Below are 22,696 nucleotides of genomic sequence, written 5' to 3' on the forward strand. Positions count from 1 at the left end.
TTTGCATGCACACACATCATTGATATACAATCTTTTTTGTTTTTAATTTATTATTTTATTTTGGTATCATTAATATACAATTACATGAGCAACACTGTGGTTACTAGATTCCCCCCATTATCAAGTCCTCCCACACACCCCATTGCAGTCACTATCCATAAGCATAGTAAGATGCTATAGCGTCACTACATGTCTTCTCCGTGCTACACTGCCTTCCCTGTGACCCACCTACATTATATATATTCTTCATAATGCCCCTTAATCCCCTTCTCCCTCCCTCTCTACCCACCCTCCCCAGCCTTTCCCTTTGATAACCTTAGTTCCTTCTTGGAGTCTGTGAGTATGCTGCTTTTGTTCCTTCAGTTTTGCTTTATTTTTATACTCCACAAATTAGTGAAATCATTTGGTACTTGTCTTTCTCCGCCTGACTTATTTCACTGAACGTAATACACTCTAGGTCCATCCATGTTGTTGCAAATGGTAGAATTTCTTTTCTTCTTATGGCTGAATCATATTCCATTGTGTATATGTACCACCTCTTCTTTATCCATTCATTTACTAATGGGCACTTAAGTTGCTTCCATATCTTGGCTATCACACACATATTTTTTAACCTGAAAACACATATACATTATCTGGTCACCTTTTCATTTTGTCTTTCATTTTACAACCACATTTCAATTTATTGACTTCATTAATTATGCTGCATGGGTATATCATAAGTTACTTATATTTTCCCGATTTGTGAGTGTTTACTTCAACTTTCACAATTTCAACTAGGTCAAAGCAGTGTAAGTAGCTGAAAATATTTAGAAAGAAATGCAAAAAAATATCTGAAAAAGTTCTGAAACACATAAAAAATTGTAAAGATGTATAAAGAATGGCCACATTGTCACAGTGACATGACCAGTCCCTGTTTTGATTAAATTATTTTTAAACAAATCATCTGGAGCTAATATTATCATAGATAATTGCTGAGAAGGAAAAAATACATAATTTTTTCTTTACACATGTTAATATTTCATAGTTTTCAAAAAGAATGTACGGTAGGAAAAAATTCTTGCACATCTTTATTTCACGGTAATTCCTTTTGCTGCGATTGCCAATGCAATCTTATAAAAAATATATTTTTTTCTCCTAAACTAGTTATTGGTGGTGCAGAAGAATCCTCTTTATATTTTTATGTTCTATTATAGCTACGGTAGCCTTGGCTGTGCTGAGAGATCGATTTTATGGATCTTGTGGTGTTACCCACCTAAGTTCCCCTCCCCTGAATTATTTTTAAAATGATGAGCAATGCTTATTTTCTTTTCCTATTTTGGTGATAAAACACTTAAAGTCATAAATTAACCTTTAAATGTAAATGTGTTTTAGCAGCAGCCCATCTTGTATATATTGTTTTCATATCGATTATTTTCCAAATATTGTTACTGTATTTTTAAATTTCATTTTTCACTCATTTTTAGAAGAATGTTCATTTGCTTCTTAATGTTGGGCCCTTCTTTTCAACCTCAGGTTAATAATTTTGAATTTCGCATGGTTTGGCATGGGTCCTGTTTTAACATTTATTAGTTTATGATCATTAAAAGAATTGATTTGTATCTACATGAATACAAAAGTTTTGTATTTCTTTTATGGCTAATTAGGATACTACCTTATTGGGATTTTTCTACCACAATGCTCCTTCCCCTTTTCTTCCCCACACAACTTTTAATTTTTTCCACCTGAAGGTTAGTGTATTGGCTACTTCTTATACATTTGTTTCAGACATACAGTTTTGGGTCAGGAAGGAGTACATTGGCTTGGCTATTACTATTTTTAAGCACTGTCTCAGAGGGGTGGGAGTGGGTAGAAACTTCTGCTGGTTTTTGTAAAAATTCTCATATTTGTCACATGTAAGTGTATTAAAATCCTTTGGATTAATCCTTAAGTAGCCTCACTTGGCACATTTAGGCAGCAGTGGTACTGCTAACCATTTAGAAAAGATATCCAATCGATTTTCTCTCTAATTTACAATACCAGATTCTAGACCATATGGTCCTAACACGTTGTCAAGATGAAAGAATCATATCTTACCAAAGTCCAAAGTTTCCTCATTATTGGTAATGGCCTGACACCGTCATAAAAGTTAGTATAGTAGGCTTTGTCCTTTTTAAGCCATCACTGTACTTTAAGCTCCTCTGGATGTTTACTGCTGGATTGCTTGATAATCTGCTATCTAGAATTTAGCTAGGCTTCCTCGGTTATCTGGCTAGTTTACAACTAACAAGGCTACATTCTGCTCATCTTCATTAAAAAAAAAAACTAGTATTTCATCTCACTCATCAGCAATTTCTAGAGTTTTCATATTTATAAACCTGCCAAAATAATGGCCAATCTCCCTGCATTGGCTCTGGGTTTAGGTGGTTTGCAGACATTATCACTGAGCCATCAGTCACCATGTCACTCCTCATTCCTAGCTGTTGTGCTCTTTCCAGGTCATATTACTCAGGGCAGCCTTAAAATATACAATGGGTAGAAAAGGAGAGTAACATGAGCAGATCTGGTGGATTACAGAGGACCAGAGAAAGTAGGCCCCTTGATATTCTCCTTACTGTTATCACAAAATATTCTCCTCTAGCCTCTGAATTTATCCCAGAGAAAAAGAGAAAAGAGAAACTTCCTTAGGGTAGGCGTAGACCAAAGCTGTAAGTCAGTTCTGGATAGTGAAATCCCTTTAATTAAGGTTTAAACTCTTTGAACTTTTAAACTAAGGTGTAAACATTGGAGCAATTCCCTTGGACTAAGAGTATTTTACCTTCTACTACCCAATAAAAATTGAATAACAGCTATCATTGAATAATAGCTAATGATTATGTACCATTTCATTTGATCCAGATAAAAATTTAATAGTAAGGACTCAAAACATATTTGAGCCCTTACTAGGACCAGGCATTATTGTGAAGATATGACAATCATCTGAAGTCTTTCGGCATCTCTGTGAATTTTCACTGTTTGGCAGATGAGAAAACTGAGGTTACAAGAGATTAAATAAACTACTCAAATTCTAAAACAGGATTGTCTAAATACAAGGCTCAAATCCTTTTAAGCCCCCTCATGGCCCTTCTAGTTTCTGTATAACATGCTTTAAAGAGCAAGAAAGCATAGAATCTGGAGCTGTAGTAATTGGCCCTTACCTGATACATATTTTTCATATGATGTTAAGTGCATTAGCAGGCATTAGTCCTTTGTAGTTTGGGTGCACAGTTGCTCTGAAATCCTTCCTTACAACTACCAAAATATTGTTTCAAACACTCCTTGTGGGGGACCCAATGGTCACAAGAATGGAAATATTAAACATCTAACTTAGGAATTGGTAAATTTAAAGGTAATTAGGTGCATTTGGGGAAAAGTTGGAATGGCAGTCAAACAACTTAGAGTAATAATTCAGTTCAGTATACCTGAGGAGTCTGAGAAAATGGTTATAAACTGTAGTACAGAACATATTTAGCCTGTCACCCATTTTATCATTCAACAAATAATATTAAGTGCCTATTAAATGCAGATCATTAGCTAAGCCTTGGGAAAAATGGATTTTAAAAATAAACACCGGATTAAGTAAGCTAAATAATTGTTTTTTCACCTTTCAAGTGATTTTTCACTTTTGCTACTGATTTATGTAAAACTGATGAAATATTGATCAGAACTTGTGAATTTTTAACTAATACCACTTAACAAGGGCTCCGAAATCAACTTTATCAAATTCTATGAAAAATACAATCTAAATACTGTTTTTTAATTAATTGGCTCTCCCCACTAATTTAAAGTATTACCTTTATTACATACTAAATACCCATATATACTTGGATTTTTCTCTTTTTTGATCTATTTATTCCTGTACCAGCCTCACAATTTATAGCTTTATGATTCAACATTTGGTGAGGTTTCATTACTCATATAAGGATCTTTAAAACGTTCTTTTTCTTACATATTTTAAATAGTTAAAATTAGGGGTCATTTGATGTATTTCTATGTCCATTTAAAACCATACTTATAATTTATAGTATGCAAGATACTGTCTTGAGACCATAGAGGATAAAAAAATGAAAATGGTAGAATTCTTGCTCTCAGGGAGTTAACCTGCTATATGAAATAGTTATAATCTGATTCTAGGAATATGAAAAAGAGGCAAGCTAGAACAAGCACCAATGTTCCATAGAGTTAAATATTTATTAGCACACATATTAAGTTAGATGTTTAATGTGCTCGTTGCTGTGGCTTTATAGGCAGCCGCCCCCCCCCTCCCTTAATGCTATCTTAAAGTTGCAAAGTGCAGAACAGGTGCAGCTTCAAGTTTATGTAGCATCTCTGAAAATCTAGGTGCTTAGAAGCTCTTCCTTCTTCCTTTTTTTCGGAGGGGGAGCAGAGCAGCAAAGCATGCATGTCCTTGAACATCTGGTATCATAGATATTTTGCCATTTCTGAATTTTCAGTTCATTTTGCACTGACATTAACTTTGATTCTCAACACAACAGTGATTTCATTTTAAGGCTGCTTTCAATTTAGTGGATGATCTGTTAGGCATGTCCATATAATATTGTTTCACAGAATACTTTCTTCTGAAAATTCTTAATGTTATTACTTTGGTAACTAAAGTTAACTCCATTGTAATTATAATATTTATAACCAGCACCTCTGGATTTACAGTCAGTGATCCTTTCATTCTCTCATATAAACTGCTCATTATATAACAAGTTATAAACGTTTTACTGGTCATTTATGTGTGGCACAATCTTTATGACTTAAATCCGCAATGTGGGTGGCATGTAGCAGAATTTGTTAGGTGTCATAACAGATGTATTAGAGGGAGATGTAAATTTGACCTAGGAAAAATCCAGATAGGCTTTGTAGGGGGAGAAAAATTTTCCTTTCTCCCCTTCCATGTTTCTTTGGCTGGTCCAATAATTAAATTGGTGTAAGACAGATTAATAGGAGAAAAACAAGCAAAATAATGTATGGGATTCCCCAAGTCAAGTCTGGGAGCCCCACAAAGACATGAAACCTCAAAGAGCACAGGTATTTGGGGCTTATATAACATTCTGGGCTAAGGAGAGGGGTAGAGTTTGGGGATACAAAGGGAGAGCAGGCCATTCACAGGAAAGCAGAGAAGATGTTTAGAAGACAAAGGTTGTCCTGTTATGCAGATAAGTTTCTTAGGGAAACAGGTGTCTCTAGTAAGGACTCTCTTCCCTAGTGCAAAAGTCTCCTTTCGAATGTAAATTTAGGCAGTGGACGGGGAGATTTTCCTGAATCTCCTGGGTTTTGATTGCTTCAACTCAAAATAATCCTTATGAGAAAATGACATATTTTGGGGTGGTAAAGTCTATTCCTCTTCAGGTACATGAAGATGATTGCTGGAGTGTTGATCTCTGAATGAGTAGGATTTCAAGAAGCAGGGATAGGAGAAAGATCATTCAGGTGTTGGAGAGATCCAGTGTCAGGCTAAATGCAGGAAGGGGACTAAAACATGCTGGACATTTTATAGGGATGTTACATCTTCGTAACTCTCGTATATCCTCTAGACATGTTGCAAAGTGCTGGACAGTTTTAATGATGCGCTGTGAGGATTTGTTCCACAGCCACATTTATGGGCCAGCCTATGGCCTCCGAAGTGGCGAGGCAGGAGAGCATAAACAGAGGACTCCATGGAGCTCAGCAAATACAACCCCTGACTGAGGGCTATTCGTATGTGAGACAGGCAGAGTTTCTGCTAGGTGGGCTTAAGCTTTTATTTACTGAGTAACATTGTAGGCACTCAGCTAGGCAGTGGAAATGTGGCAATAGACAAGATAGACTGTGGCTTTTGCTCTCTTGGGGCTAATACAGTCCAAAAGATAGATACTAAAAAGATAAATATATTAATTTCAAGATAACTTACATAGTGATAAATGTATTTTTTTTAAAAAAAGAGGGTTGCTATGTTAAAGGAAGCAATGAAAGGCCTTGCTGGGAACAGTTTTTGGGTAAGATCTGAATGACAGGGAGACATGGAGAGAAATCAGTAGGCAGAAATCGCAAGCAAGGAAGAACAGAATTAGCAGCAGCATAGAGATTAAAAACAGGTAGAGAGAAAAGGGACAGAGAGGTCAACTGTTTGCAGATTAACCAGAGGAACTGTTAGGTCCCTAGAGCTGCTGCTTGATTTTTGACTTCTAGGCATAAGTAAATGCATATATCCCATCTGCCACTCTTATTCTGTTGTATGATATACCTATCGTCTATCTATCTATCTATCTATCTATCTATCTATCTATCTATCTATCTATCTATCTATCTATCTATCTATCCATCCATCCATCCATCCATCTATCTATCTATCAATCATCTTTCCAATCATTCTTCTAATGAGGGGCAACTAGGTTTTGCCAGTTTTTAGCTATTATGAACAGTACTGCAGTGTACATTCTTAGACACACTTTCTGTGTACATGTGGGGAATTTTTCTGTGTACCTGGAATTTAAATTGGTGGGTGATAAAGAATGCCTACTTCACCTTCATTTAATATGGCAATAGTTCTCCACAGCTTTAAAAAAGTAATTTACCTTATCACTGGTAATGTATATTTGACATTATCATAATTCAATAATATTCCAATCTAATGGATATAAAATAGTTGTTTTAATTTGCATTGCTTTATTTTCATAGGCTTACTGGCTGTTTGGATTTCCTCTTCTGGGAATTGATATTCTTTGCCCATTTTTCTATTTGGTGGTTTGGCTTTCTCACTGATTGTATTCTGAATGCAAATCCTTTTTTGATCATGGTTATTGCAATGATCTTTTTCTATGGTTTGTCATTTAACTTCTTCAAGTTTTATATTTTAATGTTTTCAAACTTATCTGTCCTTTTCCATCATGGTGTGGGCTTTATGAGTCTTGTTTAGGAAATCCTTCCTTAATTTGCAATCATAGAGATCTGATCCTGTATTTTTGTATTCATTTTTTTCATTCATTCATTTGCATTATCGCATAACTACTACAGCAAGGGAGTATGTTGAGTGTCAAAGATATAAATATGAACTAAAGCCCATAGTTTACTTTAGGATCCACTCTTTGTGTTGGTAGGTCTCTGGGTTTTCATAAACCCATAATGTCATGTATCCACCATTACAGTAACATGCAGCATAGTTTCACTGATGTAAAAATGCTATGCCTCATCTATTGATCCCTTTTTCTTTCTGCCCAAACCCCAGGTAACTACTGATCTTTTACTGTCTCTATTGTTCAGCCTTTTCCAGAATGTCATGTAGTTGGAGTCATATTACATGTAGCCTTTTCAGATTGGTTGCTTCCACTTAACAATATACATTCAAGGTTCCTCCACGTTTCTTCATGGATGGGTCCCTGATTTCTTTTTATTACTAATTAATAGTTTATTATATGATGTACCACAGTTTTTTGTTCTTTTTTAATCCACTCAACTATGGAGGGACATCTTGGTTACTTCCAAGTTTTGGCCATTATGAATAAATGTGCTGTAAACATTTATGTGCAGTTTTTTGTGTGGATGTATGTTTTCATTTTCAACTCATTTGGGTAGTCAAGGAGCATGATTACTTGTTTGTACGGTAAGACTGTGCTTAGCTTTCTAAGAATCTGCCAGACTGTCTTTCACAGTGGCTGAATTTACATGAATTCATGAATTCATTTTGCAGTCTTTCAAATTTGCTGCACCATTTTGCATGAATTCATGAATTTGCAGGAATTCACCCACCAGTGACGAATTAGAGTTCCTGTTTCTCCACATCTTTGTCAGTATCTGGTTTGCCCATATTTTGGATTTTAGCCATTCCCATAGGTGTGTGCAGTGCTATCTTGTTTTCAGTTGCAATTTCATAATACATATGACATTGAACATGTTTTTATGCTTGTTTGTTATCTGTATATTCTTGGTGAGGTGTTTGTTCTGATTATTTGCCCATTTTTAAATTGGCTATGTTTTCCTATCATAATGTTTTAAGAGTTCTTTGTGTATTTTGGATACAAGTGTTTTTAGCGGATACATATTTTCCAAATATTTTTTCCCAGTCTGTGGTTTGGCTTTCATTCTCTTAACAGTGTTTTTCACGAAGCAGAACATTTTAATTTTAATGAAGTCCAAGTCACCAAATTTTTTTTCATGGATTGTGCTTTCGGTGTTGTATCTAAAAAGTTACTGCCAAACCCCAGGACCCAGATTTTCTCCTATATTTTCTCTTAAGAATTTTATATGTTTTACATTTAGGTCTGTGGTCCATTTTGAGTTAATTTTGTGAAAGGTGTAAGGTCTGTGTCTGGATTTGTGTCTTTTTATATATGGATATCAAGTTTCAGCACCTTTATAGAAAAGACGATCTTTTCTCCATTGAATTGCCTTTGCTACTTTTTGAAAGACCAAATTACTATATTTGTGTGAATCTATGTCTGCTTTCTATTCTGTTCTATTGATTTATTTGCCTCTTCTTTGCCATTACTGCACTGTTTTCATTACTGTGGCTTTATAGTAAGTCTTGAAGTTGGGTAGTGTCTGTCTTCTGATTTTGTTGTTCTTCTTAGTACTGTGTGGGCTATTTTGGGCCTTTTCCCTCTCCATATAAACTTTAGGATTAGTTTGTCAAAATCCATACAATAACTTTCTGTTATTTGTTTTGGAATTGCATTGAATGTATAGATCAAGTTGATAAGAACTGACATATTCTACATAAAGTTTTGCTTGTAACACTGAGGTCTTTAAATTTTCTAGAACTTTTACACATAATGAGGAGGGATAAAAATTTTCCCATACAAGTAATGATTGTTCCAGTACCATTTATTGAGAAGCCCATCCTTTCTTCACTCATTTTTAATGCCATCCTCATCATATTCAAAGTTCTCATATGTGTAGGTCTTTTTCTGGAATTGCTGTTTCGTTCTATTTGCCCATTCCTAACTTTATAGTAATACCTGGTAGGATGGGTTTTCCCAAATTAGTTTCTAACTCTTCCCCCTCCCCCTGCCCCCCACAAAATAATAGCAGCTTTTATTGGACCCTAAGATTCTATATGAATTTTAATGTTATTTTAACAAGTTCTGGGAAAACCCTGTTGAGATTTTAAATCTAATTGCATTATAATTATTGGTTAGTTCAGTGAAAACATCTTTCTAATGAGTATCTTCTCTTATTTATGAATATGGTTCACTTCTCCATTAATATAATTTCATCCATAAAGCTCTTGTACCTCTTTCGTTAGTTTTATTCTTAGGTAGCTAATATTTTTTCCTAATTTTTATTGGATACTTTTTTTAAAATTACAAATTTGTGCCATTCCTGGGATGAGTTTTTTTATAATTTGCTATTAAATCATTTTATCGTTCAAAATATAGTTTTAAAATTCTTAAACTGTCAACTGTTTAATAAAAAAATACATACAAATTACACAAAAATACAAGATACTATCTGAAATGTGAAAGTATTTGATTATTTCTCCCCAAATTGAAAGGAACGCATAGGGTTTCTAGTTGTACCATGATTTAAACAAAAATATAAGCCTAAGTCTGGAAAATGTTGAATCGACTTCCTTGGCATATCATAAAAATATATTTTCTTTTCCCTCTTAATAGTTAGTGTATGAAGTTTACTGTTTGTTGATAGTCATCTGTTTTGTGATTTATAAAGGTAAGTAGGTTCATTCTCAACAAAAATGTAAAACTCATCCTAAGGAGGTAATTTAAGCTTTGAATGATTAAATTACCACTAACAAACATATACACCACATACTGGGTGCTGCAAGCAAGACAGATTGTGGTCAAATTTCGGCTCATTCTTCCAATAAATTACTTGTGCATTATCCAGTTAACAGTATTCCCTTAACAGGGAAATAGCTACTGTTTAAGACTTTGAGACCAGAAGTTTTAAGGTAGCCATTTTAAGGTCCACTCAGGGATACCTTGAAACAGGCATTGAGGAACTCGAGTATTGGGCCCCAGCTAGTTTTTTCTCCTTCCCTTTCATCTTCATCCTGGGCTATAACCTGTTTTTCGGGGCTTTTAGTAATTCTCAGTATGGTCAAACATCTGCATTTAAAAATAAATCTTTTAAGTACTGTCGTTGTCTAAATATCTTAAGTTTGCCCCAAATGCCATCATCTCAGTATAAAGCTAATGGGATTTTAGTGGCCCACCCAACTACGTGGCGATCCAGTTAATCCAGTTTGGCCAGAGTCAGGCCAAGTTCAGAGGCTGATCCAGGGGTTATTTCAGGACGTGTCCCCTGCTTCACATGAAAACTCAGCCCTTCCTCAGACCCAGACCCCAAGGCCCTCCTATTTAGGTGAGCTTTCGACGCCTTTCGGATCTCGGCAGGCTCAGGCTCATTCCGGAGGAGGAGCCCACGTTTTCCGCACTAGCAGCACTCAGGGTAGAGTGTCGGGTAACGCGGAGACGCCGCGCGGAGCCCGCCGGGGGCCGTCCCATTGTGTCGGGGACTAGAAACTGGGCCGCGGCTCCTGACGCAGGCGGAGGCCCCGCCCCGCGCGTGACGCCAGCGTCAGGCCAGTCCCGGCATGCCCCACGGCCGCCGGCGGTCGGGCGCAGACGAAAGGAATTTTCCCGGTGAACATCCACGGCTCTGTTAGCTGCTGTCCAGACGTGGGTCGGCGAGGGTGCCGCCTGCAGCCGTTCTCCTAACGCTCGCCCGTCGGTTTTAGCGCCCCCCAGCCCTCCCGCGAGGGCGCCCCGGGACGGAAGGGTCCACCAGCCTGCCGGCGCCCGCCGCTCTCGTGGTCGCCGTCGCCGTCGTCGTCGTGGTAGTCTCCGCCGTCGCCTGGGCCATGGCCAATTACATCCACGTCCCGCCCGGCTCTCCGGAGGTGCCCAAGCTGGACGTCACGGTTCAGGATCAGGAGGAGCAGCGCTGCCGGGAGGGGGCCCTGAGCCTCCTGCAGCACCTGCGGCCGCACTGGGACCCTCAGGAGGTGACCCTGCAGGTAACGCCCATACCTCGGCCCGGGTGGGGGGCTCTCACGATCCTTTCTATTCCCCGCTGACTCGGGGGACCAACGGGAACGTCTGCTCCCTCGGTCCTTGGGGAAGTGACCCTCTTTCCTCCATCACCCCCTAGGAAGGTCACTCCCCCTTCCTTCACAATTGCTTATTGAGGTTGTCCTGAGGGCATATTTTCTCTTTCTAGAAGCGGCCACGTAAGTGACGCACCCGTTCCTCACGGGGAAGATTCCTGTTAATTAATAGTTGCCCTTCCTCCCACTCTATCCATTCTAATTGCAAAATGAACCTTTTCTACTCCTCCTGCAAGGGGTCCTCCCTAATCGCCCAGAGCAACCTTCTCCTCTCCTACCACAAATAATGCAGTAATTAATCCTTCAGATCTTGCCGTTGCCTGTCTCGGCGGTTTACTCCCATTGGTGCCTCACCCTGCGTTTTATCTTCTCAAATCCTCGTATTGGAGAGAAAACTCCATTCTAAAGGAATAACCGTGGTCATGCATTACTAGGTTGGGCTCTTAGGTAACACTACACATTTTATTTGACTCGCTACTTAATGAATTTTTTAGTCGTATTAGTAAAATTAACAATATCTAATGTTAGAATGATCCGAGGCTTGTGTATATTTTTTATTTGAGTCACTGTAGTCATATAGAGACAAAAAGTGGGAGAAAAATCCTTAAGAATATAGGCGTTTTCTAATAACTTTTTTCCAGGAAGTTATGATTTAGTAGCCATGAAATGTATTTTGAATATTAATTTGTTTTTAACTTTTGGAGTTTCAGGAACTATCCATGAAATGAACCTCCTTTTCCCTTGCAAGCATGAAACAAAGTCAGTAATTTTAAATGCTGAGGTATTGGGTTTTGTTTCAAACCTGAGCAGTAATACAAGAACATCGCTTGAAGTAGCCAAATTAAATGTCTTGTTTTGTTGACTCATTTTATTGACTTAACAGTATCAGATTCTTGCTAGAATAGCCACCTGCAAAGGTGAATAAAACATGAACAATGCCCCAAGGCCCAGAACAGTTCCAGACACACAGCTTTCATGAGTGTTCATTTCAATTCATATTGCTTAGAAGAGTTTGGCAGATTAAAAGGACCCATGTATTTTGGAAGAATTGGTAGACAAAAAATTTGAAATTTTAAGGAAATGTTTGTTAACCAGCTATATAGAAAGAGCATAGTGAATTTAAAATGATTTCATATGCAATTTTAACAAATTAGTATGCTATATTTTAAAAATCAAATGAGCTGAAACTTGCAAATTGAAGCTCTCTTCATTAACTTATTTGTAGTTTATTAAGGAAGATTTTTAAGATTTGTATTCTGGCAGTCAGTTGTAAATTAAACAGGTGTTACAGTTAGTGTTTCTTCCTAGTAAACTCTGGTGCTAGCAAACCGTATTACTTCTTAAGTAGAGACTTTGAAATTTGAAGCTTTGCAGACTGGTTTCTGTTGATGTATTTGTACAACATTAATAACAGCTTCCCAGAGGTACTGTATGCCAAGTTGTGAGTTAGGTGATCTACATTTTTTATCATTTAATTCCCCAAACAACTATATTAGGTAGGTACTAGGTACCAGCCTCCTTTTTTTTTTTTTTTTTTTTTGGGTGAAACTCTGAAATAAAGCCAGGATATAGGTAGAAAAGGGCCAAATTTGGTAACACGAAACTTTTTGATTGTTGGAAACTACTTAGGATCTAATCTTGTCTTCTATTTCTGCAGCAGTTTTTGACTTTTAAGACCTTTGGACTCATAACCCAAACTTATAATTTACTTACTTGTAAGTAAAGGTAAATACTACCATTTTTTTTTGCTCTAAGGATGATTATTAGTTAGAAATAAGTCCCCCATGTGCAAACAAAGCTTTTGGTCTGAAAGCTGGGACTACTGAGCTGAATTGGTGGTCCTTCATCCCGACTCTGGTAGATCTGACTCAGACTGTAGGCCATTACAAACTCTTCCATGATGCTTCAGGATTCCTTAGTAAATCAGTGGGAATCTTTACTTTTTGAGATTTGCTTTATTTCCTTTGTATACAAATAAAAATCATACCTCACATTTCAGAAAGGGAAATATAAATATGTATCATATAATCAACATATTGGAAAAGTTGGGCATCTGTAATACAGCCCATTTTTTTTTCCAAGTATTTTTTCTAATATTTTTATGTGATTTTGTGGCTTTAAACATACCATAGAAGCTTACTCTCATAATACATATTTTACTTGGCAATTACTTCTGTCAGCTGAACTGTTGAGAACATTTCAGAAAATTCAGAAGCAAGCATAAAAGACAGTCAAAATGATACAGACCTCAGTCTCTGCTCAAAACTTGTGGATGCATGGAATACTGTATCTCATTTTAGATGGTATTTTAACAAGTTTAAGTATTTGGCTTTCCTGTCCAAGATTAAAAGAATAAAGTGTAAAAGGGGTGGTGAGCTTTTTGGGGTGTAGTATCGTAAATAGGGTAGATGTAAAACAACAATACCAGTCACATTACTTTTTATTTAATCATATTTTACTGTTTGTAAAGCATTTTCACATAAATTCAACAATCCTGTGAAGTAGATGTACACTGTTATATATATTTTATAGTTAATGGAACTGAGCTTGCCACTGTAAATGGCAGATCTGGGTTGAGAACCCATCTTGAGAATTACTGCTCTTTGATGAAGAAAAGTTTGTTTGTGTATTATGGGGAGCCATTTTGTGTAGAATTAATGAGAACAAAAGCTTTGGCCCATAAAAAGGTTCGGCTTTTAAGTTCCCTTGGACATAAATTTGTGTTTCTTTTTTCCACATGTGATATTTTAGAAAGAGATTCTTTTCAGTCCTCTTTTAAAATAAAGTTACTCCTTTTGTTACGTAACAACTCCCTCCCTGTCTTTCTTGAAGATGTGGAGTTGTTATTTATCTACATTTCTTTAGATGGTCCTGTATAAAGGAGTAAAAAAATCAAGTGAGATCTCTTAGGCCCAACAGAATAACTCTCAGGAGACTCTTAAAATTATTTTTCCTTCTAAAAGAGTGATGAATCAGTGTTTGGAATATTCCAGTATATCATCTGTGGATCTTTCTGTCTGCAGTGTTGGACAGTGTTTTTTTTGCAATTTGTCACTATGTGAAGTTTTGTATAACTTGGGAACTGTAGTAGATAATGGCAAAGGCTTGAAAGGTAGGATAGAAAGACCATAATTATTATGTGACATTATGAAGCTAACATCTTTTCTTGTTATAGAGTCTCGATGTGATCACTTGCTATCCAGTACCATATATATCAATTAAGTTTTTCAATAGTTGGTATATTAGAGTGGTCAAGAGTGTGGAGTTGGGAACATCGTGCTCATGTTCTCTGCTTACTAGCTGTTAACCCTGGTCAAGTTACTTAACTTTCCTAAGCCTCAGTATCCTTGCCTGTAAAATGAATCCAATTGCTCCTACCTCAAAGGGTTGTTGGTGAGAGTGAAATGAATGCTATCTCATGATAATTACTGCTGAGCACATAATTTATGTTGGATTCCTGAATCAAAAAGCAAACAATGCATCTCTTCTTTAAATTCCCAGTCTCATGGGGAAGACAAAAATAAAATAAAATAAAATAAAATAAAATAAAATAAAATAGTAATCACAGTACATTGGTTTTGGAATGAACATGCAAACTTTGTTTTGTTCATATGCAAAAATTACATTAGAAGATTTAAGTGTACTGGTCTCTCATACTGTACTACATATTTTTTGCGTATTTTTGAATAGTTTTGGAATCTATTTTTTAAGCATGTGTACATGACCTTGAATACCAGTCTTTTATGTCTGTTGTGCAGCTACATAGCATAGCACTTTTTAATATCCTTTTCCTCCCCTTTGTGTTGGAGATAGTTACTGAAATATTCTTTTAAACATCCATTAACCCATTTATTTTAGTATTGATATTAAATATTTAGATTTGATATTTTAAATGAATCAAAAACAAACATATATATAGTTGCTCTACCGAAATGTGTCTTCTTTGGTGCTCTAATTTAATAATTTTCTTTCCCATTTTAAAAAAGATTAGTTTCTTCCTTTTAGTGATAAGTTTCTGAAAAGGCTTATAAATTTATTATATTAAGTGTGTCAGAAGGATACGATATTATTATACCTCAGTCCTATAGATATATAAGGGGTCATAGTTTTTATTCAGTAGTTAGGTATGGTTTTCTATTCCCTATTCATTTGCTCTTTGTTTTCAGTGTTTTATGATAAAGTATTTAAGTGGGTGGCAGGACCTAAGACTACATTGACTATGGCTAAGAGAGAGGCTCCTGTAAAAGATGTGTATGTGTAATATTTGGTAGGCCGCCAGGTATTAACATGTGACTAAAAATTCAGGAAACCTAATGTTTTAAGTTCATTTTTGGGTATTAGCAGTTATGTGACATGGACTAACCAAATCACTTCACCTTTCTTTGGGGCCTCACCATAATGTGGTGGACAGAGGATGGTTTTTGAATCCTGATTCTACCTGTTTTGTAACCTTTGGCATGTTTTTAAATCTCTATAAAATGGATTACTATTTATCTTGGAAAATGGTAGAATAGTATAAAAAGTTGTACTACTACTGTACTACTAAGTAATTTTGCTAGTACTAATTTTATTACTTTACTAATAGAATATCCTGAGAATTAAATGAAATACATAAAATTATGCATAGCATGTTTTAGTACATGTGTCCATCTCATCTCCTAACTCTCCCTCCCCTGGTGTCTCTCCCTCATTTGTAAGTGAAAGATTGATCTGAAAGAATTGTAAGCTCCTAAAATTCAGTAATTCTGACATGTATTTTTTGTACTGGCATAATGTTAATTTTTAGCAGCATTTGTTTGCACAACTAACTAGCAGAAGGTAGGTAGGGGAGACTGTAGAAGGGGAGGCCTCATAAGGGGGGGTACTTGAACTGAGCTTTGAAGGAAAGATATGATCAGGTAGAATGGGGAAGCATTTTTGGGCAAAGAAACTGCTTTCACAACTGAGTGTTTTGGGCAGAATGGAGTGTGAAAAGAAAAGAAGTGGGAATGATTTTTGAGAAAAGGAATGGTTTAGATTTGAAGATTTTGTGCCTCATTAAGGAGATGGCATTTTGTTTCCTAGGACATAGCGGGAAACCATAGAATGTTTTTAAGCAGTTGAGTTGTGTCATGTATATTTTAGAGAAGTGGCAGGCTACACTGGGCAACATTGGGCATAAGTGATCACTTAGGACATTGGTTTTGAAACTGGTGGTTACCATTTACTAGTACGATACTTAATCAGTATAGGAGGTTGAAACCACTACAGTGTAAAAAGATGAATTAAAATAGGATGTGATAGGATAGATAAGAGAGCCTTGCAAATAATAAGGTAAGTACTGGTTTGTGAAGCTTGTTTTAGTTTTATGTAAAAGTAGCTACTTAATCAGATGATAAATATATTTATCTGTATTACATTTAAAAAATGTTTGAGATAGACTTAACCTAGGAGAGATAAGAGGTGCTGGAACCCAAATTAGGACAGTGGCTTTGAAGATGGAAAGTAAGGGACAGATTCGACATTTCAGAAAATAAATGTGCAGGACTGTTTGCAAGTGAGGGAAGAGGGAAGCTTAAGGTTTTGTTGTTTTTGGTGGGTGACAAATATAGGGAAGTAATAGAAGATCTATATTTAAGGGATCAGGTTATATTTCTCATGATTTTGTCTTATAAGGAGCTATTTTACTCTCCGATGTAACAGACTGAATAAAATTTAATTGCCCTTTAAAAATACATGAGATATAATGAACATACAGAAAAATGTGAAACATAAATTGTTGTACAACAAATAACTGTGTAACCCAAACCCAGGGAAAGAAAGAAAATATTACCAGCAATACAGAATAGCTCCATTTCCCTTCCTGTTCCTAACCTCTCCCTCCCTCTAGTGGTAATCACAATAGCAGTTAAAAAAAAAAATAAAGTTAACAAATAAGAGTATTTTGAATTAGTCATTTTTTGCAAGGTCAGTATCCCAAGAAAATAATACATCAAGTGCATTAATTTCTTTTTACGAAGGACTACATGAATATAAAATAGTTTTGCTAAAGAGATGTATCATAATATTAAAACTTTGAATAGGGGGGAAAAATTTCCTATCTCCTATATATATAAGACAAATCAGCTTTTTATTACCTTCTACTTCTCCCGTCCATATTTTACATAGTTGTAATCATGCCACATGGACAATTTTGAATTCCTTTTTTTTCATGTAGCCTCTCAGTTTCCCATGTTTGTATAGTATTGACTATAATTTTTGATATCTACAAACATAATATTTGATCACGTTAAGGATAATGTGAGTTAATTTTTAAAAATGAAGTTTTAAAAAAATTCTGAAGAGTATAAAATAATATTAGTAAGGATCATTTTATCTAAACCTGTTGATTTTTTAAGTATATCCATAGAGTAAATTCTTACAATGAAGTTAATACTGTGTGTCAATCTGGTTTGTCTAAAGAAACAGAATCTTACATAAGAGATTTCAAAGAAGAAATTTGTAGAGTAGGCTGGTAAATTGGAAACTCAGGCAGGAGTTGATGCTATTGTCTTAAAGCAGAAATTCTTCAGGAAAACCTGTTTTGCCTTTAACTATTTGGATGAGCCCTATTTACATGCTAGAGAATAATCTCCTTTACTTAAAGGGATTGTCATGAAAGTTATTTTGATTGATACTCCTCAGTACAATGTTGGAGATTGTCTTTTTCCTGATACATTGTCTAATCCCTGATAAATTAAGAAATCTTTGCCAGTTGCATACATGAAAATTGTATTTTGTTTATTACTACATTACTTTTAATTCTGTTACAGCGGAGATGGTAGAATACAATAGTTTTTTCCACAAAACACTTAACTGATGTGTATGTATTTCTACCTTTCTCTGCTTCCTATGCCTGTCTAGTGGCCATTAGCTTAAAGAATAATTGAAACTTTTCTTTACTATTTTATTCCCTTGAAGAAGCTCATTCATCTGATTTCAGTAGTTAATTGGTCATTCTAGACCATAAATACATATCGATACCCTGCTTCCCTGCTTGGCATCTTAATTATCCATAAGGACTAAAGAAATTTCATAGTAGCTAAGTAGAGTTTAGTATTTTTATCAGCTCAGGGTTTGTAGTTGGAGGACAGTGTCATATGCTGAAAGAAGGTACTAGATAATGTTTTGGGGGTCTGAGGATGACCTTCAAATTCATTGAACTCACTTTAGCTTTTAAGGTGACATTAAAGTTGTAATCTCTTTTTTGATAAATAAGGATTTCTCTCTTCTGTGACAGTTCAAGTGTTCTGTATTGCTACCGATAGCAACCTGTGCAGCTTTGGGCAATTCCAGTTTGTATCAATTACTCTGGCTAAAGGGTGAATTTATGTGCCTTCTGTTTTACAGTACTAAATAGGGAAAGTATTCCTATGTATGAAACATCGATCTCAATACATTCTGGTAAGGGAGACAAAAGTACCTTATGTCATACCTCTCCCCAACACTCTTAATTTGCATCCAGATTTTCCCCATCAGGAGTAGCATTTCCATATCTCCATATGTAACGGTTGCTCCTTTTCAGTCTGTCAAATTGGTTTTGGGTTCAGTGCATTGGGCCCTGTGTCAAGGGATCTCACAAAGGTTACTTCTCCAACTGTAGGCCATTTTACCCACATTAGGTACATTTGGCCTTGGGTCTCTAGCTGCTGAGGGTTGGGCTGAGATCTTGGCCTTGCAGTCAGTTTTCATCTTGATTGGTCTGTTGTCTACCCCTGAACTGGTGGCAGACTCTAAATATTATCTTTGCATCATCTCTGCATTTATAAATCTCTGAATCTGGAATAGAGTGGATTTGTTTGTGTCCCTTCAGTGCTGGGAAACCAATAGCAGCTCCTCTCAGTCTCTTAGAATGCTTCATTAAAAAATTTCACTTCAACCCCATCAATGTCTACTTTATTCATCTGGTGTATTCATCAACCCTTACTCACTGAAAACTTCTGCTCTGTTAGGCCAAGTAGATATACCGTCTTGCCTTATCTTTTCCCCTTTTGTTTTAATCATTCTAATTTTCTTAGTATCATCCCTGAAATTGATAAAGGAAACTTGAAACAGCAAATCTGATATAACATCCTGAAGAGTTTTTTGTGTTGGTAACAGTAAAGTTACATGGGGGGGGACCATATAGAAGGAGCCACCTTTATTACAGTATTCACCGTGACCTGGGGGCACGGCGTATTAAGGGTTTGAATATCTGGTCACTGTAAAGCCAATCTGGTATGACTTGCATATGTAGCCTATCAGCCACATGGCTGTAGTATTTCACTTTGCATGCAAAGGAGAGACAGCATAATTCCCTTTCTCAGCATAAGTAAGCTTTATAGCCAGTTTATCCATTCTGCCAGGCTAGCAGTCTTGTTGGATTAAGTTGCTCTGCTTTAGTCACAGCCATTGAGAATTGTCGTTAGTGAGCTGTGGGTCGTGCATTAGCCCAAATATGCCATTGTCTTCAAACCATACACTGTTTTTAACTTAACTATTCTTAGGAGCCATATTAATAAAGGTTCTTTAGGGAGCTTGCTATATTGATCCACAAAATGAGATACCAACTTTATACTATATCCTCTGATTTCGGCAGTTTCCTGATTTTGTCCCCCTGCTACCTGAGTCATCTTGGTAAATGGAGGTCATCTGTTCAGCACGATTTCTCTCTTCTGTGACAGTTCAAGGTTAGCAGCCTGATACTGGATTGGATCAGTTGAAATCTGGGTTGGTGCAGCATCAGGGTCCACTCTCAAACTATCTTTACCTTCTGTTCTATATCATATGGCTAACAAGAGCCAAGGAATCCTGCATTTTGCCAGTTTCTTACTATTTTGCATTTCATTGTGGATTAGTGATTAGACTCATCTGGGGTGGATCTATCATTTCTAGGTTTCATTTTCTATTATCTCCTGTAACATGACAATATGTCTGCTGTATCATACTATGGGTGATTTGGCAAACACCCAGACATCAGGGATTTATCATCCTCTGTCCCCTTCCTTATTCTTTTTCCCAAAAAATGCTTTAGCAATTTTATAATGAATCTAAGGTCATGCTAGCAATCCCCTAAACTTGAGGGTGATCCTGATATCCCTGAAACAGATTAAGACTCATGACACAAGGTTTTTAACCTGTTTTGCCCACTGTTTGATAAATAAGGATAAATAAAGGAATTTACATAAGCCATAGTTACTCACTCTACAAATTGATCATTTCCAAAGTACTTTACAATCAGTGTATACATAAACATTTATTGAGTAATGTCTATGTTCTAGGCCATTGTTATTCAACCTTTTTTGTAATTACTCTCTGAGAAACTAAAAGACAGTTGAAATTACATTAATTTTTTTTTTTTTTTTTTTAGATAATTATTTTTTATTGAAGGGTAGTTGACACACAGTATTACATTACATTAGTTTCAGGTGTACAACACAGTGATTCAACATTTATATACATGATAATTCTAAGTACCAGCTATCACCATACCAAGTTGTTACAATATTTTGACTATATTCCTTATGCTATACATTACATCCCGGTTGCTTATTTATTTTACAATTGGAAGTGTGTACTTTTTCTTGGTTGTTGTTGTTAGGGCATCTCTCATATTTATTGATCAAATGGTTAACAACAATAAAATTCTGTATAGGGGAGTCAATGCTCAATGCACAATCATTAATCCACCCCAAGCCTAATTTTCGTCAGTCTCCAATCTTCTGAAGCATAACGAACAAGTTCTTACATGGAGAACAAATTCTTACATAGTGAATAAGTTACATGGTGAACAGTACAAGGGCAGTCATCACAGAAACTTTTGGTTTTGCTCATGCATTATGAACTATAAACAGTCAGTTCAAATATGAATACACATTTGATTTTTATACTTGATTTATATGTGGATACCACATTTCTCTCTTTATTATTTTTAATAAGATGCTGAAGTGGTAGGTAGATACAACATAAAGGTAGAAAACATAGTTTAGTGTTGTAAGAGAGCAAATGTAGATGATCAGGTGTGTGCCTGTAGACTATGTGTTAATCCAAGCTAGACAAGGGCAATAAAACATCCACATATGCAGAAGATTTCTCTCAGAACAGGGGGGGTGAGGTTCTAAGCCTCACCTCTGTTGATCCCCAATTTCTCACCTGATGACCCCCCTGCGACTGTGCCTGTCTTAGGTTGTTCCTCCCTTGAGGAATCTTACCCGTCTCTGGCTAACCAGTCATCTTCCGGGGCCATACAGGGAAATGTTAAGTTGGTAAGTGAGAGAGAAGCCTTATTGTTTGAAATGGTTAGCTTTTTATTTCTTTGCATATTTATGCCCTGTGGCTTCTATGCCCAGCATTTGTCTTGAGGTATCTTTACCACTTGGAGGAGTTATGATACTCGGTAAATTTGATATGAGGCACGAATTCTATTTAAGAATTCGTTGTAATTAGGAAGGAAGAAGAAAAGCTATAGAAGTAGCAGGCGGGAGAAAACATGGGAAGATTGATTATTTCTTTGACATATCTTCTTGTGGAGTAACTTCAGCATGTATATATTTTAAGCTACTACTTAAATTGCGCACACACATTAACATAATAGGAGTACAGTTACATAACCAAAGCATACCTGTAATTACCAGCCATCTCCAGTGAAACCAAGAAAACCAGTTAGGCACCCTAGGCATTTGTGAAAACTTATCAATGATATGATGGTTATTATCTAACTGAATTTGAATAGTTTGAGAAAAATCAGACAAATTAAAACAACCCATTCCTGGGCACTGTTCACATCCCATATGTTCTTTTAACAGTAAATAGTCTGTAGTTGTAAGATTTTGGAGCGCTACAATTTGCACTTCTCCTAATTCTTGGTTGAGTTCCAACAGTATAGATCCAGTCAAATTTGTTGTTTTACTGTATGCACAGGCCAGCTTAGATATCTCCTTCATTCCCATGGCAAGTCCAGGAGCTGGTGGGATGAGTGCATCTACAGCTGTAGCAGTGCGTGGATCTTTGTTGGGGTTTTTTGATGATCATCTTCTGGCATGAGTCTTCCAGAGAGTGCTGATGTTGGAAGTTCTCTTTCATATCGTTTCTTAGTTCATTTTCGGGGTAGCCAAATTAGGCTTTGATCCTCTGTATAAACACAAACAGACCCTTTGCCTACACTTTTATATGTCCTTTATATCATTGTGTAGAACTCATTAGAGGTCACCACATAGGAACTGCATTTTTTTTTTTTTAATCATTAATCTACACTTACATGACGAATACTTACGAATACTTTGTTTACTAGGCTCTCCCCTATACCAGGTCCCCCCTATATACTCCTTTACAGTCACTGTCCATCAGCGTAGCAACCTGTTGTAGAATCACTACTTGTCTTCTCTGTGTTGTACAGCCCTCCCCTTTCTCCCACCCCGCTATGGATGCTAATCTTAATACCCCCCTACTTCTCCCCCCCTTATCCCTCCCTACCCACCCATCCTCCCCAGTCCCTTTCCCTTTGGTACCTGTTAGTCCATTCTTGAGTTCTGTGATTCTGCTGCTGTTTTGTTCCTTCAGTTTTTCCTTTGTTCTTATATTCCACAGATGAGTGAAATCATTTGGTATTTCTCTTTCTCTGCTTGGCTT

General features: G+C 36.4%; 1 protein-coding gene across 1 annotated transcript in view; it reads left to right on the forward strand.

Moving 5' to 3' along the window:
- The first annotated feature begins 10,582 nt into the window (after positions 1 to 10,582).
- Positions 10,583 to 22,696, forward strand: part of ETNK1 (ethanolamine kinase 1) — a 61,865-nt gene continuing 49,751 nt past the window's right edge. Inside the window, exon 1 of the mRNA XM_036889257.2 lies at positions 10,583 to 10,981. Within this exon, the coding sequence (XP_036745152.1) occupies positions 10,826 to 10,981 (156 nt within the window). The 5' untranslated portion in view covers positions 10,583 to 10,825. The remainder of the gene's footprint in view (positions 10,982 to 22,696) is intronic.

The sequence above is a fragment of the Manis pentadactyla genome, chromosome 14 (assembly GCF_030020395.1).
Source record: "Manis pentadactyla isolate mManPen7 chromosome 14, mManPen7.hap1, whole genome shotgun sequence".
NCBI classification, from domain to species: Eukaryota; Metazoa; Chordata; class Mammalia; order Pholidota; family Manidae; genus Manis; species Manis pentadactyla.